The 17,348-nt window shown below is 46.0% G+C and overlaps 3 protein-coding genes and 2 non-coding genes across 7 annotated transcripts; 3 read left to right on the top strand and 2 right to left on the bottom strand.

Moving 5' to 3' along the window:
* Window positions 1-911: 911 nt before the first annotated feature.
* On the top strand, window positions 912-11,865 carry DDX39B (DExD-box helicase 39B). 3 transcript variants are annotated; one of them, XM_036868801.1, is made up of 11 exons: window positions 912-1,058; window positions 2,318-2,660; window positions 3,426-3,553; window positions 3,847-3,939; window positions 6,248-6,431; window positions 7,518-7,636; window positions 9,744-9,875; window positions 10,651-10,760; window positions 10,861-11,005; window positions 11,146-11,293; window positions 11,643-11,865. In XM_036868801.1, the coding sequence occupies exons 2-11, from the start codon at window positions 2,450-2,452 to the stop codon at window positions 11,657-11,659; spliced, it is 1,287 nt and encodes a 428-aa protein (XP_036724696.1). In that variant the 5' UTR covers window positions 912-1,058; window positions 2,318-2,449; the 3' UTR covers window positions 11,660-11,865. The 3 variants fall into 3 exon arrangements, with proteins under 3 accessions (XP_036724696.1, XP_036724698.1, XP_036724697.1); XM_036868803.1 differs by having other exon boundaries at window positions 1,057-1,228; window positions 11,643-11,863; XM_036868802.1 differs by lacking the exon at window positions 912-1,058 and adding an exon at window positions 1,676-1,829 and having other exon boundaries at window positions 11,643-11,863.
* Window positions 1,804-1,881, top strand: LOC118904579. The gene has a single exon (XR_005022033.1). It is a non-coding gene; the product is annotated as a small nucleolar RNA SNORD83 (small nucleolar RNA).
* On the top strand, window positions 6,483-6,559 carry LOC118904580. Its single transcript, XR_005022034.1, has one exon. It is a non-coding gene; the product is annotated as a small nucleolar RNA SNORD83 (small nucleolar RNA).
* A 24-nt stretch (window positions 11,866-11,889) lies between the features above and the next one.
* MCCD1 (mitochondrial coiled-coil domain 1) lies at window positions 11,890-13,285 on the bottom strand. Its single transcript, XM_036868804.1, has 2 exons — window positions 12,899-13,285; window positions 11,890-12,376 (listed from the first exon to the last, which is right to left on the bottom strand). The coding sequence occupies exons 1-2, from the start codon at window positions 13,220-13,222 to the stop codon at window positions 12,188-12,190; spliced, it is 513 nt and encodes a 170-aa protein (XP_036724699.1). The 5' UTR covers window positions 13,223-13,285; the 3' UTR covers window positions 11,890-12,187.
* A 2,274-nt stretch (window positions 13,286-15,559) lies between these two features.
* On the bottom strand, window positions 15,560-16,197 carry LOC118903060 (thymosin beta-4). The gene has a single exon (XM_036867731.1). The coding sequence runs from the start codon at window positions 16,130-16,132 to the stop codon at window positions 15,998-16,000; it is 135 nt and encodes a 44-aa protein (XP_036723626.1). The 5' UTR covers window positions 16,133-16,197; the 3' UTR covers window positions 15,560-15,997.
* Between the last annotated feature and the right edge of the window lie 1,151 nt (window positions 16,198-17,348).

Raw genomic sequence — 17,348 nt, 5'->3', positions numbered from 1 at the left:
GATACAGTAGAGAATAAAGAGGTGTTTACATCCTGGCTCTGTCACCTTATTAGCTGTATTACTTTGGAAATGTTGCTTTATTTCTCTGAATCTGTTTGCTTGATATAGCATGGGAATAAGGGTGCACCTTGGTGTTAAATGGTTAAGTGTGATAACAGGTAAAGGGCCAAACGTCTGTTGTCAGTTTTGTTAAGTCACATCTGACTTATGTAGCATACAAAAGCGGGGCGGGAGATATCAAATGTTTCATTCAGGAAAAAAATCCAGGCTGAACCAAGGGGCTATTGGGGGCAGGGCTAAGCACATTCTGGTAGAATTAACAACATTTGTAAAAAGTTATTTAACCCTCAAGCCCTACCGTTTATCGTTAACATTTGGGGCAGAGTCTAGACCCTGTCCCCCACTCAGTGGATTCAGAACCCCTTCCTGATTCCAGCCCAGGCCCACGAACCTCAGGGCCCTTAAGGCATCAGCTACATCGGCCAACATTACTTTAGGCAAATGCCGTCCACCGGCTCCATGGCTGAGGAAAGGGTAGGGGTAGGACTCGTGAGCACTACTCACTTCCCACACCTGGGGCCGGTTGTTCCCTAGCTCCAGCGCCAACGCCCCCAGGTCACCTTGACTACCGGGCCAAGGACCCCGTGGGAACTCGAAATCCCGCCACCTTGGGTCTTCCTGCGCCCATGGAGGGGTGCCCAGAGAGAAGGCCTGCGTGGCAAGAACGTAAATGAAGAGAGAGGCGTGGAAAAGAGCAGGACAAGAGAAAAAAGATAACAATGGGGAGGATGCTAGTTTCCTTTATGCCTTTTGTTACTGGCAGTAGCGGAGAAGTTAGAAGTGGCTTAAAAAAATTTTTTTTTCCACACAGGCATTTTCTAAAGGCAACCCAGGAGCGCGCGGAACTATAGAACCGTGGAAGGTCCTTCTTCCGGTCCCTTACGTCTGCGCGGTCGTAAGGCGGGAGGCCGGGGTAGAGGGAAGCCGGGAACCGGAAGTGAAGGCAGGTTCCCTCCTTCGTCGCTGTTGCCGCCGCCATACGCCTTCGCCTTGCTCAGGTAAGCTTTGGCCTTCGGCACCATCCGCCTCCATCTGCGTTTCTCTGCGGCTATCCTGTCGCACGGCCTCCTGATAACCCTTGTACAGGCTATGGTCTGGTCGCTGGAGTCTGATTGGGTCGTTACTTCCATCACTTGCATCCCTCGAGATCAAGAAACTTCGGGGGGAGGTAGGGAATCCAGGGGGGCCCAATCCAAGATGGTGGCCCCGGCGCCATTGTGCTTCCTTTGCTCCTCGCTCTTTCGGTGGGCCCCTCGGTTACCTGAGAACCCAGCGACAGTGAGAGGCGGCGCTAGGCGTCTTCTGGTCCTGGGCATTTGCAGAGGGCGGGGCTCTTCCCACTTTCCCGCTTATCTCTCGGTCCGCGGTGGGAATGGAAGGAGTACCGATTTGTGGGCCTAGTTGGATTTTTCTCACCTCGGACTGCCCACCATTATCTGGAGTGTTTTCCAAATGTTTACGAGTGGTGTCGTTGTGTGTTTTCGGAAATGAGTTACACCGAGGAGTAACATAACGGTGATGGGAGGTCACTTGGTAAAGCTTCTGTTAGCCGGAACGAGGATACATCTTTCTTAACTACTGTGTTTTTTTTAATTCATCGTATGATGGAGGAGTGGGTTTTTTCCCGGCCGAGCCATTTCTCTAAGCCTCTCTCTCCGCCATTAATTACACAAGGATTTCTTAAACGCCAGAAGGAGGTTATTGAGGAGTGGGAGGCTGGAATGCTGCGAGAGGTGGATGGCAGCCACATGATGTTTTCATTTTGAAAAGTGAGCGCTTTGCGTAATGACGACCGTAATCTATCACCCTTGACTGATGGCTGCTGTCGACACCTTGAGATTATAGGGAAAGCACAAGGTCTTCCGTTGAGGACTTTTCGTTTTGTCACTTTCATCTCCATTCTCCATTTTAAGTCATTAATAGTATTCTGTTTTTCAAACATGTATTTTTTTTTCTTGTTACTGTCACAGACCAGGAATTTGTAAGTCGGTTTTGCCCTTCCAACTTTCCGGTTTCTGCTTCTCTGATCCTGTCTTTTTGGGAACTTATGTCCTAACCACTTCCCCTAGGCCCACTTTTCCCATTCCCTGTATAATGTTTGCCTTTCGCTTTTATGTCTTGTCCTTCTTTATTATTTTTTTTCCAGGAAAATGTTTCCTAGTTTAGGGAAAGTGGAAAGAATGTGGGGATGGAAAAGATGGTGAAGGCTCTGCTCATGACTGATGAGTTTTCTCTCTGTTTTTTTTTTTTTCCCCAGCTCTTCTGTCAGAAACTAGTGTGTTTCTTTTCCTTTACTGTTCCTCAAGCCCCCACTTTCCTTCTCTGTCTTCCCTTATTCTGCGTGAACTCATCCAGAGACCCCTCCCCTTCACCCCCTGCCGGCCCAGTTATGGCAGAGAACGATGTGGACAATGAGCTCTTGGATTATGAAGATGATGAGGTGGAGACAGCAGCTGGGGGAGATGGGGCTGAGGCCCCTGCCAAGAAGGATGTCAAGGGCTCCTACGTTTCCATTCACAGCTCTGGCTTTCGTGACTTTCTGCTCAAGCCAGAGTTGCTCCGGGCCATTGTTGACTGTGGCTTTGAGCATCCATCAGAAGGTAAATTTTCTGTTGGGCATGGAGTATTCATTAGGGTCTTTAAGGATACAGGAAACAGTATGGTCATGGTCCCTCAGGTGATACAGATTTATATTCAGGATAGATCAGGAAATAAGTACCAAAAACTATTTTAGCAATAGAAGAGGTTTATATAAGTTGGTCTTTCATTCATGATAGCATGTAAGTGCTGGTGATCTAAAAGCAACTTGGAGTGGCTGTTTTTCTTGCCTGTTTTTAATTTTGTCTCTCTGACTTTTAATTTAAAATTTCCAGAGAGGAGCTGGTTGGACCCTTGGGCCAAGCCAACTCTGGTCTCTGGAAACCTTTATGGCTGGTCTAAGGATGGCTGGCTTTTGGGTCAGGTACCAAGTTCTGCATTTTGTTCAAGGTTGTTGCAGGCTTATGTGCCCCAAAGCATGACAATCTAAGTATGAGAAATGGCCTGTAGCAGGCACTCAAAATTCATGGATTGCTACAGATTAAGGAACATTCAGACAGAATCAGGAGCACCTAAGGCGTCCAATTGGTAGATGCAAGAGGGTTGTTAGCAGGACTTTGGGCCCTGGAGCTGGAAGAGGCTATGTTAGAAGGAACTGGGAAGGTCTGATTTGGGAATCACTTGACTGAGAGGGCAGAGAGGTAGAAAGGGTCTGGAAATTGACAAGAACAACTTAAGAATTGAGTGGTGAGAAACGGGTTTGGCCTGGTGAAAAAGGTGGTGGAGTTCTCTGGAGACTAATTTATCTTTTTTTTCCTTACTTCTAGTCCAGCATGAATGCATCCCTCAGGCCATCCTGGGAATGGATGTCCTATGCCAGGCCAAGTCAGGCATGGGAAAGACGGCGGTGTTTGTGCTGGCTACACTGCAACAACTGGAGCCAGTTACTGGGCAGGTACACTTGGGGAGAGACACTTGGGGAGAGTGCTGGGGAAGGCATTTTGGCTAGTAATATTCAGGAAGGGTATTTTTGTCTCAGCTACATGATGCATTCAGAGCCGGGAGTGCTTGTTGTTAAGATGACCTTTATCGTCCTTGACCAATAACCATGAGAGTATTCTGTAGTAATCACGGGGTTAATGATTTAGATCCAGAATTGTAGTCACCTGTGATCTGCTGGGTGTGCTTTTGTGACATACCTGGTGAAGGGGTATACTGTATGTGTGTCTCCATCTACTTCCCCCCCAGGTGTCTGTACTGGTGATGTGTCACACTCGGGAGTTGGCTTTTCAGATCAGCAAGGAATATGAACGCTTCTCTAAATACATGCCCAACGTCAAGGTAAGCCAGGGTAAAGAGACCTGGGGGAGTGAGGGTGTGGGGGAGTTGGAGGCATTGGAGTCTTGTTAGATCAGCAGTCTTCACATCCCACAGGTGTTAAATAGCTATACAGAAATCTCAGTTACGTGTAGTACGTAGTAAGTTTCTGCAACTTAGGCGTATAAGAGATTTATGTTCTAGGGTTCATTTGGGTATGCATTGTACTTTCAGAGATGTCTGCTGTATTTTGATTTTGGAGAAGCTTTATAGTTTGCCTTGGTTTTAAACACGTTCTATAAATATGTTTGTGCATTGTGTAACCTTGATATTCAGGGTGTGGTTCCCAGACCCGTGGTTTCAGTGTCATTTGGGAGCCTGTTGGAAATGTAGATTGCATGAGTTCCACCCCAGTCCTACCGAGTATGAATATGTGTTCTGACAAGATCCTTGGGTAATTGGAGTTTGAGAAGCATAAATATATGCTTGATGTATATAACTTTGTACCCTCCTTGGGTGGAAAAAAAACAGTATTTTTGTTCAGATTGTTGTAATTTTCCTCATAATTGATTATTAATTTACATGTAGAACTAGGAATGTGTGAGTAATAGCCCTAAACTAAAAGTAATTTGTTTAAAACCAAAGTAGTAAAAATAGTATCTGTGCCTGGTAAAAGTGCATAGGTAATCCAGAGGGCCTTATAATGAAAAGATTCTGTTCTCCCGTGTAATAGTACTTCACAGAATACCACTAGTTAACTTTTTTTTTAAGTTCTGATGTTCTGTGAAACCAAGTATTAGGAGCTATTTTCTCAGTTTGTCAACTTAAAGGCCTTTTTGACTTTTTCGTGAAAGATTATTTAGCTTGTTTACACTTTTTCTCCTAAAATTTGAAAACTGTATTAATTTAAATTTTCTAAATACAGTCAAAGCTGGTGTGTGTGTTATGTATGTTTGTATTCTTATATGGTCAGTTTCATTGGGGTTTACTTTCTGTCCTTTTAGCAAGCAGTCTTGTTGGTAGGTTGATTCTATAAGTTGAAAACCAGGAAACAGTTGCCATAGTTAATGACTGTGGAAACATTTGTCATTGAGCTCAGTAGAGGACTAGGATTGCACTTCTTCCTGTATAGGTCTGACTCATCACCTTGTGGACGGACTCAAAAGAGGATGGTCTTGGTGTCAAGATCAAATATAAATTTTCATGACATAGTCTTACTTTTCTTTCTTTTGCTCAAAATTATGCTTCAGTGATTTGTTTAAGAGGTTGGGCTAGTTCTACAGAATGTCTTACCTCTGGGTTTGTCTGGTTACTCCCTTGTGTGTTTTAACTTGTTCTTCCCTCCCAGTGTTTCCTATAAACTGAGCTTCCTTGCTTTCTTTCTCTCTTTCTCTTTCTCTCTCTCTCCCTCCCTCTCTCCCTCCCTCTCTCCCTCTCTCCCTCCCTCTCTCCCTCTCTCCCTCTTTCCCTCTCTCCCTCCCTCTCTCTCCCTCTCTCCCTCTCTCTCCCTTCCTTCCTCCCTTCCTTCCTTCCTTTGCCGCGCCACGCGGCATGTGGGATCTGAGTTCCCTGATCAGGGATCGAACCCGCGCCCCCTGCGTAGGAAGCGTAGCGTGTTGACCACTGGACCGCCAGGGAAGTCCCTAAACTGAAATTTATATTTGAAAGCTTAACTGGTACAAGTTAAACATTTTTGGCTAGAATTCTTTATAGATGATGCTATGTATCTCCTGTTTTGTTGCAAACCTGCTTGTCCCACAGTTAATGGTTTTAGATTTACCCTAGAATTAGGGTCCTGACAGTCTGATCTTTCCCCCTTGAAACTAAAAAGGAGTTTTTGGTGCTATTTGAGAGAGTATAAAGGCCCAGATCCTCAACAACCATTCCCCTAATGGTTTTAACATGGAGTAGTATATTTAGCCTGAATCAGTAATTTCATAGGGTTTATGCAAAGGAGTTTAAAAATCTGGGGTCATTTAGGAAAACTTGATGTCCATGAGGTTTTTTTGGTACTTGACACTCTGGTGATTTCTTGCCGTCCTCGTTTTTACGGTGAAGCCTGGCCTTGGGGAAGGAAGATTGTTAGATTAAGTCAGAACTAAATGCTGGTCCTCACTGCCTCAATCAGCCATGTAATTTAGGGCAGGTCACTTTTGTTTCTTAGGTTTAATGTTTGGGGGATATAATAATTTTAGATTAGGTGATCTCTTATGTTCCCTTTAGCTCCGAAGTGTTCTAAGACTTGGTTTAGAGTAAACTGAAAGGATGGGAACCTTGGGGAGGTTGAATTCTTTCCTTCCTTGTGAGATACTCTTTTCTCCTGGGTTGGCAGGTCGCAGTGTTTTTTGGTGGTCTGTCTATCAAGAAAGATGAAGAGGTGCTGAAGAAGAACTGCCCGCATATCGTCGTGGGGACCCCTGGCCGCATCCTAGCCCTGGCTCGAAATAAGAGCCTCAATCTCAAACACATTAAACACTTTATCTTGGATGAATGCGATAAGATGCTTGAACAGCTCGGTGAGTAGCAGTGCTGGGACTGGGCTAGTGATCTGGGAGTTGCCTTTTGGAGCCAAATGATGTTTATTCGATACTGGAGCACTTTAGTGCCAGGACGACTCTTAATCTATCACCCATGACTGATGGCTCTGGCTTCCCTGGTCAGTCTTTGTTAGGCTTTTTAAGCATCCTTAGTGGTCAAGGAGGAAGGTGTTATGTTCTTTCTTTTGGTGATGTTTATCTTTGAGAAAAGGGACTTTGCTGATCTTGGATATTAGTCACACCACTATTCTCCTTTGTAAAACCCTATAGTGGGTGTCATAGGGGAGAAACTTGAGCTGGATGAGGAGACAGTCTACTCTTTTGGCATCCTCAGCTCAGCATATATTGTCAGAATTCATAGCCAAATAGATCTCTAGACTTAAATTCTAGAATTAACGTGGAGGGTGTTTGTGGGAGTTTGTGTGGTGTGGTATTCTGGTGTGCTAAGTGGGGTTAAGGAAGATGTTTTGTAAGAACTCAAATTTGGTGAATGAGAGAGTAGGGATTGACATAGCCCCAGGGATAAGTCATTCCAAATGATCTTTGGCTATTCTAGATGGCGAGCTATAAGGTGGGCTCCAAGTAGAGATGTCATATTTGCCTGACTGGATAGGACAGTGTGATCCAGAGGAAGCATGGAATGGACTCTGACAGCTGGAATGTAATAGGTGCGCGATATTTGTAGACAATTGGAGCTTGGGGAGAGAGGAATAGGGAGAAGGGCCTTGTAAAGCATTTTTCAAAGGACTTATCTTTGTGAGCCTCTGCAGTGGGCTTTATCCCCATTTTTTAGTTGTGGGCTTTGGGGTTTCATCTAATTTCTTGTGTGGTTAAAATACACAGCTGGACCCTGGTCCCAAATCCATTGTTCTTTCCACTGTGTTATTCCTATGCATATGATTATATGGTGGTTGGAGAAAACAGAGTAGAGAGAGGCCTGAGGCAAATCTTCCCCTGAACCGAGACTCTTGCTTACCAACAGTCTTTTACCTCATTGGTAAGCCTGTTTCTGGTCTTTGTTTACGATATATGCTTCTCTTCTATTATAGTTTCTTTTTCTTGTAGACATGCGTCGGGATGTCCAGGAAATTTTTCGCATGACCCCCCATGAGAAGCAGGTCATGATGTTCAGTGCTACCTTGAGCAAAGAGATTCGCCCAGTCTGCCGCAAGTTCATGCAAGACGTAAATACCCTTCTACCTTCTCTCCCTCCACTCCCCGCCCGCTGCCTCCTCCCCCTCCGCGCCCTCTTCCTCCAGACTCCCTTGTCCTTCAAGCGCCAAGAAGGGGGCACATGCCCATTTGGGAGTGATGACTCCTTGAAGAGACACACAGAGGCAGAGACAGTTAGTGTTAGGGTCTGCGCGGGCGCCAGGGAAACTCCGGAAGACTTGGTCGGGTTAACGTGAGAGCGGGAAGTGTTCGACTTTTTTTTTTTTTAATCACAGTATTTTTGAACCTCTTCTCCCATTTGGGGGAGGGCAGGATTTTCTGCCCTACCACCCACCCATCGTCTCCTACACACTCCCTACAGCCACGCACCCTCAAGGTGGCATCGAGCGTACAACCGGAGCCTTCTGCTCCCCAAACTCATAACGTCCCGGTGGCAGGAGAGCAAGAGAGGGACAGACAGATGGCAGGGCATTGTCCAAAAGAAGAGCAAACAGCACAGATGAATCCGCTCCCTCCCCACCTCCAGGGGTGGGGGCCTTTGGCACCTCAGTCCCCGAGTCCATACTCCTTCCCACCCGTACCTCCTCCTCGCACCCATCCGGAACCTTGGTTGATGTGAGCCGGCAGCAGAGAAGCACCGTGGCGCGGCGGGGGAATGCGGACGGCACCCGGCGGTGGATGGCGGCAGCGGAGGCCGCGGGGAACCTGACCAGGAAGCCGAGGACCAAACCAGCCTCTTTTTCCGTTCCCGGTTTTTTTCCTGAACCCAAGGCGTGCCGTGTTCCCTATTTCCCTCCATTTGTGTTGGTGGGGAGGGGTGTTCTGAATGGGGTGGTAGATTTTTTTTCATTTTTTAAACACTTTTTTTTTTTTTTTTAATACTTGGATATGGGAAAGGTAAAGTGAGGAGCTCCACTTGGATGTAACCAGGTGGGTGCTAGGGTCTGGGGCTAGGCGGGGCCGTTGTATAAGCAGTGGAGTGTGTTCTTTCCCTCCCTGCTCTGCTCCTTCCCATGGGACCAAAACTCTTCAGCTGTACTTGGGGCTCAAATTAGATCTGAAAGAAGCCATGGAACTTCTCTTTGGAAAGCCTGCCTTTGCTAGTCTGACTTCTGAGATTGGGCTTCTGGTTTTCTCCCATGACACACACATCCTTTCCCGAAATCTTGGACCCTGGAGTTTTATGTTAACTATGTCTTCAAGTTAGTGAAGAGTGCTAGGAAAGTTGGGCTTTGGAGTTGAGTCTTGGGTCAATTTTCCCTTTTTTTTTTAAATGTTGCCTTCCTTCCCTTCAAGGGTTGTGTGTGTATATGTTTTGTTTTGTTTTTAAAGATGAGTGAATAACTGCTGCTCTGAATTTGCTTCTTAGCACCACTTAATGATACCTTCCACGTAACAGTATAGGTGGTTTGATTTTTAGTTGAGACCAGTCTTATCTAAAACTGTTTCCTTGTGGTCCAAGGGCAAGTTGTTGCTCATCTTGCGTAATTTTTGCTTCTCTTTTCATGGCATTTTGACTTATGTCCACTGAAGCATTCTGATCTTCCGCCTTTCTAATGGGGATATGGAAGACGTCCGCGTTTCTAATGGGGATATGGAAGACGTCCACCTTTCTAATAGGGATATGATTCTCGTAGTTGAGAGCATAAAATGGAGTAGTCCTTGTCCTCTCACCGATATTAAACCAGCTCTGATGGCGTTATTCTGACCTCGAGTCACTGTTTCCCATCATTTCCCAGGTGTTTGGATCATGTTCTTTCTTGGAGAATCACCTCCCATTGTTTTCTTTCCTCCACCACCACCATTTGAGGTAATGGCATCTTGCCATTGGGTGGTTGTACTGTGTCTTTTCCTCCCTGCAAAGTTTCTTTCCCGTGAAAATTTTCAGTTGGAAAATCTTAAAACTCAACTGATAGGAAGGAAATTAGATCTACTGTGGAAAAGACCACATTAAAATGTGGGTATTTTTGGGGGTGGGGTTGGGTTTCCAATCTCCTCTCTTCTCCCCATCCCGCCATGGGGTGTATTGGAGATCAACTTCCTCCACCCCCCCAGGTTTAACCCCCCCACTCTGCCCTCCTCCCGTTCCCCACCCCTTCCCTCCCGCCTCCCCCCCAGCCAATGGAGATCTTCGTGGATGATGAGACGAAGCTGACGCTGCATGGGTTGCAGCAGTACTACGTGAAACTGAAGGACAACGAGAAGAACCGGAAGCTCTTTGACCTTCTGGATGTCCTTGAATTCAACCAGGTCAGTTGTTCAAGGTCCAGTAGGGAGAATGAGCACGTCTCCAACTGTTGCAGAAACCTCTATAATATATCCTTTTATTGAGGAAACCATGTGTGTCCTGTGAAAGAGAATGGTGGAGAAAGTCTCTTAAATGAAAATTCTATTAAATGAGAGAAAAATGTCTTTTGGTGGCACTGAGCGTGAGCAAGGTGGGAACTGCTTTTCCATGGCTGGCGTAGATATTCAACAAAATAAAGCTCAAATTATAAAATCCTTGAAGAGTTTTAATAAGTTGGTGAAAGTGCAGAAATACATTAGGCCTGTTAGGTTCTTAAATTTTATTTGTTTCTTGTACTACTTACTAAGGGAGAAGTGTTCCATCACTTTACCTGTTGTGTGATTTGCTTGCACTAAAAACTACTTTCTAGAATTAGGGTAGGTTCTTATATTTGATGTTTTGGTGAGTCGGAGTATCGGTCGTGGTCTTTCCAGACTTTAGTTCAAATTTTTACCACTCATGAGGTGGCTTCATCCTTGTCTCCTAATATGTCTGGTAATTTTAGTTCCTGTTTTCCATACCTTCTCTGCAGCATGTCTGTCTGCTCAGGAAAAATCAGAGCCAAGAGGGAAAGGCTAAGTAATATTTAGAGCAGAAGAGGAAATATGTGATGGGGACTAAGAGGAGTTCTTTTAGAAGAGTGTAATTACTGAAAACTCTTGCACGTAATCTCTCTCACACACACCCACATGGACGCACATCCCCCCCAATCTTATACGTACACACACACACACACAGGTGGTGATATTTGTGAAGTCTGTGCAGCGTTGCATTGCCCTGGCCCAGCTCCTGGTGGAGCAGAACTTCCCAGCTATTGCCATCCACCGTGGGATGCCTCAGGAGGAGAGGTGAGTCAGAGATGGGGAAGATGCTTTGTGTCCTTGCGAGGAAAAGAGACCCTTGAGAGTGAGGAATCTCAACATTTTTCTGCTTTCCTTTCTCACAAAGGCTTTCTCGGTATCAGCAGTTTAAAGATTTTCAACGACGAATTCTTGTGGCTACCAACCTGTTTGGCCGAGGCATGGACATTGAGCGGGTGAACATTGCCTTTAACTACGACATGCCTGAGGATTCTGACACCTACCTGCATCGGGTAAGCCCCGCACCCGGAAGGTATCCCAGGGTCCTCTCCCACCCCCTTAGTTTCTTTATTCATACCGTACATCTTCATCCCTCCTCTTGGGTGTCTTCCTTCTTTGGGGTCTACCAGTTCTATCATCTGTCTTCTTCCAGGTGGCCAGAGCAGGCCGGTTTGGCACCAAGGGCTTGGCCATCACGTTTGTGTCAGATGAGAATGATGCCAAGATTCTCAATGATGTGCAGGATCGCTTTGAAGTCAATATTAGTGAGCTGCCTGATGAGATAGACATCTCCTCCTACAGTGAGTAACGATCTCATGAAACTGGCTCCCCCAGTCCTTTAGGTTCTCCTTGTTCCTTAGTGGGTTTTTTCTTAAAGCCCCTGGTGCATGGTGGGCACTTGACAAATTTGTCATCTGTTTTCTCCCCCGCACCCCCATCTTGATGCCCTGTTGGGATGTTTAGTTGACCTCTTTATGGGGTCTCTTCTCATCAAATTACTTCTCATCGAAGTATTTCTTTCTTTACCCCCAAATGTATCCTCTGACCCACACACTGCACAAACATCTGCATGTATTTCGGAGGGGCCTTTTCTACCAACCTAGCTTTTTCGTTTCCATACATTATTCTAACTGCCATGTTTTTCTTCAGTTGAACAGACGCGGTAGAGGACTCCCCACCCATCCTGGAGTGTGACAGTCTGCTCCTCTTCAGGAGATGATGCCAGGCGTGGGGGTGAAGGAGACACTGCTGCCGCCTACCCTTGACGACCCCGTGCCCCACCCCATGGCTTCCCTGTTTTGCATCGCCACCACTCCTAAACCCCCATTTCCCTGATTTGTCAGAATTTTTTTTAACAAAACTAAAAAACACATGCGTCTGTGGTGTCTGTAAGCGCTCCGTCCCTTTATTGGATTTGGGCTGAGGCTATTTTAGGGCATAATCCAGAGTAAATTCCCGTGGGGACTGTGTACACTGCTGTGGGGCGGAGGTCAGTAGGAGGTGTCAGACTGGGGGATGTTACTGAAAAGACTGCAGTGGCTTCTCACTACTTTCAAATTTCTGGCCCTTTGTGGTGGTTTCTTCCGTTTCCTTAGTGGCCTGGGAGAGGCTGGGATGTTTCTGATCGAAGGGCTGGGGAGGGTAGTGTGCAGTATTTCCAGTGTAGGAGGGTGAAGGGGCAACTGGTGGAAAGCTTAGGCGTCTTCTCCCAGGCTCTCTCTGTGTCTCCTCATCTGTTCCTTCAGCTTCTGGATCTTGAGCACCAGGGCCTGGGCTTCCCAGGCCCCCTCTTGCCCTTCGAGCAGGGCTTGGTACAGCTCCAACTGCTGCTCCAGCAGCTCCTCAGCTTGGGCCAGCTCAGCTGTGGGGCGGGGCCAGGGGTCCTGGGAGAGGAGGGTGTTAGGGAGAGAGCATCAGCCAGGGCAGGGGGCTGAGGCTCACTGCCTCCTTCCTGTTTTTCAGCCCCATTAGTTTAAGGTCATCTGTACTGCAATGCCAGCAGTACATCTGGACTGCTTCCTGTCTTAGGCATAGGCCTGGGGGGAGGGGGAAAGTTAGAGATCACAGCCCAGGGGCTGTAACTGGACTTCTGTGCGACGTATGGGAAGGGGAGGACTGGCTGTCCCAACCCCCCCTGAGAAATAATTAACTGTTGGATGAGGGGAAATGCCTGTTCAAGGACTTCGTGGACTGTGCAGGGAGGGAGGGGTGTAGGTAAAGGGTGCTCTGAGGTCTGGAGTGGGGTGGGGGTGCTGGGGAACTGAGGAACTAGGCAGCATGCTCTAGGGGTGGCGGTAGTGTCTGCATCCAGCTGGCCTGTGGTACAGGGTGAGATGGAGGGGATTCCCTGCCCCCAGTACAAATTTGCCCTCACGCTCTCCACCCTCACTCTTGGCGCCACTTACCCTGGAAGGTGACGTCTGCCCAGTGCCTGTGGAGCTCGTCTTTTCTGTGCTTGCCTTGGGACCCTGGGAGCAGCACCTCCAGGAGCCCTGGAGTGCTGGGGGCCAGGATGGTAGGAGGAGGCGACGGCAGCAACTTCGGGAGAGCCAGGGCAAAGGGAGAACCATGGCTGGGGAGGCAAGGAGCTGTCTGAGCCACCCAACAGCCACCAGGAACTGGCTCGCTCCAGGCTGTGGCCTCGCTTCAGTGCCTGGCCCTGCCCCTGCCCTGCTCTGCTGCACCCACCCGCCTCCTAACCTGGCCCCAGACAGAGTCCAGGAACTCATGTTCCCTGGTGTGAGAATGTTCCTGCCAGGTTAGGCAGAACTTGCTTTAGAACTCTGGTCCCCAGCCTGCTGCATGTCTTGTGTCTGTTTTTCTTAGCACTGTGTGTTTTCTCATTCCTCTAAAATCTGCAAGGTAGAAATTGCATTACTGGTTGGCAGATGAGGAAATGCTCAGAGAATTTCGTTCAGCACTTGCTCAATTCAGTAAGTATGGGCTGGGGCCAGCTCTGGGCCAGATGTGCTCAAGGCTCCACAGCTGGTTGGTGGAAAAGCCAGGAATATTCACCCCCAGGTCTACCTGACTTGAAAGCTCATACCCGTTGACCTGGCTCAAGTATTGCTTCTCCCTCTGTTTCCCTTTCCTCTTCTTACTGGCCCAGAGAGACCTTTTTCCTTGTCCCCGTTGTACATTGCACATCGTCAGGGTTTACCTTCTCTGGTAAGTCTGGGCACTGTACACTGGTACCGGTTTCAAGCTTTGTTGAACTGGTGAGCCCTCCCATCAGATCTGCACTAGAACAAAAGCCTTGTGCACCCACTGTGTGAGCCTTAGGTATACATACCGGACTTCCTGCAGTGTGTCCTGCGATGTCCTGTTGTGGATGGAGGGCACAGCCACACCTCTGTGGCTCAGAAGGGGGTGGATGGTTCCAGCTTCGACCTAGGAAAAGATAGGTCCTCGGACCTACCTTTTCCTAGGTCGAAGAAACTAACACATGCCTCAGAAAGCAAGGTTGCTGGAGAGTGGACAGCTGCTAACCAGCTTGCTATCTGGGACATCACTGAATTTGCAGGGAAGATGGCCTCTGCCATGGTGTGGGGGTCCAGGAACCAGAGAGGAAGGCCTTCCTGCAGGTCAGTGGTTCTTGAACTTGAGAGGCTGAAGCACCTTTAGATGAGGTCAGAGACCTCACGTTCCCCATTAGCTGGCAGGTTCCCATTTTTCAGTGGAAAAAGAGAATCCCTGTAAAATTCTGGAAGAGAGAAGCTTTCCTTCTTGTCTCTCAGTGATAGGGTTATACATGGTTCATTTTTGAACTGCAATGTATGCACAGGCTAAAGTCTTACGTATTGGGACATAAGAGGCCCAAACTACTGTTGTTACAGTTAAGGGAAACTAGTATACGATTAAACAGCCCACAACATTCAACATTGAAGTGAAACTAACCACATTTATAAATTAAAAGCAAGATTAGCAGCTGTTAAGAAAATAAATGAAACTTGTGTAAGGCAATCTAAATGATGCACAAATAACGAAGTATCCTTCCTGAAAATTAGACATTTCAACCATCTGAGTTTTTATTTATTTATTTGGCTGCACTGTGTCTTAATTGAGGCATGTGGGATCTTAGTTGTGGCATGCAGGATCTAGTTCCCTGACCAGGGGTTGAACCTGGGCCCCCTGCATTGGGAGCATGGAGTCTTAACCACTGGACCACCAGGGAGGTCCCAACCATCTGAGTTTCTATTTCAGGTTATGAACTCCAAAATGGACTAACATCCAATAACTTGTAGTGTGCAGTCCTAAGCTGTGAATTGTAATAGAGTCTGTGGATTTGGCTTTGTTCGTCTGTGAGAACTAAAGAAAAGACTGGTATTTGGATCAGTTCAAATCTATTGGATGAGCTGTGGATCTCATAGTCATGGAAATGAAGGGATGAAGATAGATAAATGTAAACCTAGATTTGTTACTGTATATATTTATTTTTGTTATTCCTGTATCTAATAGTCTTTCTTTCTTTATATAATAAGTTTTATTTATGTTTAGTAGTCTTTTTTTAAATTATTTATTTTTATTTATTTATTTTTGGCTGCATTGAGTCTTCGTTGCTGTGCATGGGCTTTTTTCTAGTTGCAGCGAACAGGGGCTACTCTTTGTTGCGGTGGTGCGTGGGCTTCTCATTGCAGTGGCTTCTCTTTTTGCGGAGCATGGGCTCTAGGTGCGCGGGCTTCAGTAGTTGTGGCACGTGGGCTCAGTAGTTGTGGCTCTTGGGCTCTAGAGCGCAGGCTCAGTAGTTGTAGTGCATGGGCTTAGTTGCTCTGTGGCATATGGGATCTTCCTGGACCAGGGCTTGAAACTGTGTCCCCTGCATTGGCAGGCAAATTCTTAACCACTGTGCCACCAGGGAAACCTTGCATTTATTTTAAATGAAAAAATTTTTATTGAGGTATAGTTGATTTACAATATTATGTTAGTTTCAGGTGTACAACATAGTGATCCAAAATTTTTATAGATTATATTCAATTTAAAGTTGTTACAAAGTAACGGCTATTTTTCCTTTGCTGTATAATACATCCTCGTAGCTTATTTATTTTATACATAGTAGTTTGTACCTCTTTTTTTTTTTTTTTTTTTTTTTCAGGTTTTAAAACTTTTTATTTGCATATTAAAAAAATTGTGCATTCCAATAATTAAAATCATTTGAACAACAACAACAAAAAAAATGGCACTCTGATTAAACTGCATTTTACAGCCCGCAGGACACCTTGGACCAGCTTGCTCTTTACTCTAGATTTCACTGTCGTCCCACCCAGCCTCCTTCCTTCACCAACATGCAAGTTCTTTTCCTTCCCTGCCAGCCAGACAGGCGGATGGGAGGCAGGCGCGGCCTTCGTTGTCAGTAGTTCTCCATTCTTTGATGTGAAAAGGGACAGCACAGTCATTTAAACTTGATCCAACCTCTTTGCATCTTACAAAGTTAAACAGCTAAAAGAAGTAAAATAAGAAGGCAATGCTCGTGGAATGTACAGTGCGTACTGGCGGCGCGCGCCTCATTACGACTCGCCCGCTTGCTTCTCCTGTTCAATCGTTTCTTGTGAAGGCAGTGGATTTTTCTCTCTCGTTTCTGTTTTCTTCAGTTTCGACTTATCGAATTTCTCAATCTCAGCCATATCGGGTTTGTCAGACATGGCTGCAGAGGAAGCGGAGCGAGTTGCGAGCCAGCAAAGTAAGGTCTGCTCAGTGGTCGCCGCCGAGTCAGTTTGTACCTCTTATTCCCTTACCCCTATCTTGCCCCTCCCCGTTTCCCTCTCTGCATTGGTAGCCACTAGTTTGTTTCTATACCTGCTGTTTCTGTTTTGCTATATTCATTCGTTTGTTTTATTTTTTAAATTCTACATATAAGTGATAACATACAGTATTTGTCTTTCTCTGACTTATTTCACTAAACATAATACCCTCCAGGGTCATCCACGTTGTTGTAAATGGCAAATTTTCATTATTTTTAATGGCTGAATAGTATTCCATTCATCTGTTGATGAACACTTAGGTTGCTTCCATATCTTGGCAATTGTAAGTAGTGATGCTCTGAACAGTGGGGTGCATGTATCTTTTTGAATTAGTGTTTTCATTTTCTTTTTTTTTAATTGGAGTATAGTTACTTTACAATGTTGTGTTAGTTTCTGCTGTACAGCAAAGTGAATCAGCCACACGTATATATATATATATATCCCCTATTCCTTGGATTTCCTTCCCTTTTAGGTCACCACAGAGCATTGAGTGTTTTCATCTTCTTTTTTAAAAATAATTAATTAATTAATTTGGTTGCGCTGGGTCTTAGTTGCGGCAGGCAGGCTCTTTAGTTTCAGCTCACGGGCTCCTTAGTTGTGGCACACGGGCTCCCCAGTTGTGGCATGCGAACTCTTAGTTGTGGCATGCATGTGGGATCTAGTTCCCTGACCAGGGATCGAACCCGGACCCCCTGCATTGGGAGCTTGGAGTCTTATCCACTGTGCCACCAGGGAAGTCCCCATATGGTAGTTCTATTTTTAGCTTTTTGAGGAAACTCCGTACTCTTTTCCACAGTGGCTGTACCAATTTACATTCCCATCAACAGCATACAAGTGTTCCCTTCTCTCCACATCCTCACTAACATTAGTTATTTGTTGACTTTTTGATAATAGTTATTTTGACAGGTATGAGGTGATAGCTTATGGTGGCTTTGATTTGCATTTCTCTGATGATTAGCAGTGTTGAACATCTTTTCATGTGCCGGTTGGCCATCTGTATGTCTTCTTTGGAAAAATGTCTATTCAGGTCTTCTGACCATTTTTTAATTGGATTGCTTGTTTTTTGATGTTGAGTTGTATGAGCTGTTTATGTTTTATATATTAACCCCTTATCAGT

The sequence above is a fragment of the Balaenoptera musculus genome, chromosome 11, assembly GCF_009873245.2.
Source record: "Balaenoptera musculus isolate JJ_BM4_2016_0621 chromosome 11, mBalMus1.pri.v3, whole genome shotgun sequence".
In the NCBI taxonomy this organism is placed as follows: Eukaryota; Metazoa; Chordata; class Mammalia; order Artiodactyla; family Balaenopteridae; genus Balaenoptera; species Balaenoptera musculus.
This window is presented reverse-complemented; position numbering and strand designations above follow the sequence as displayed.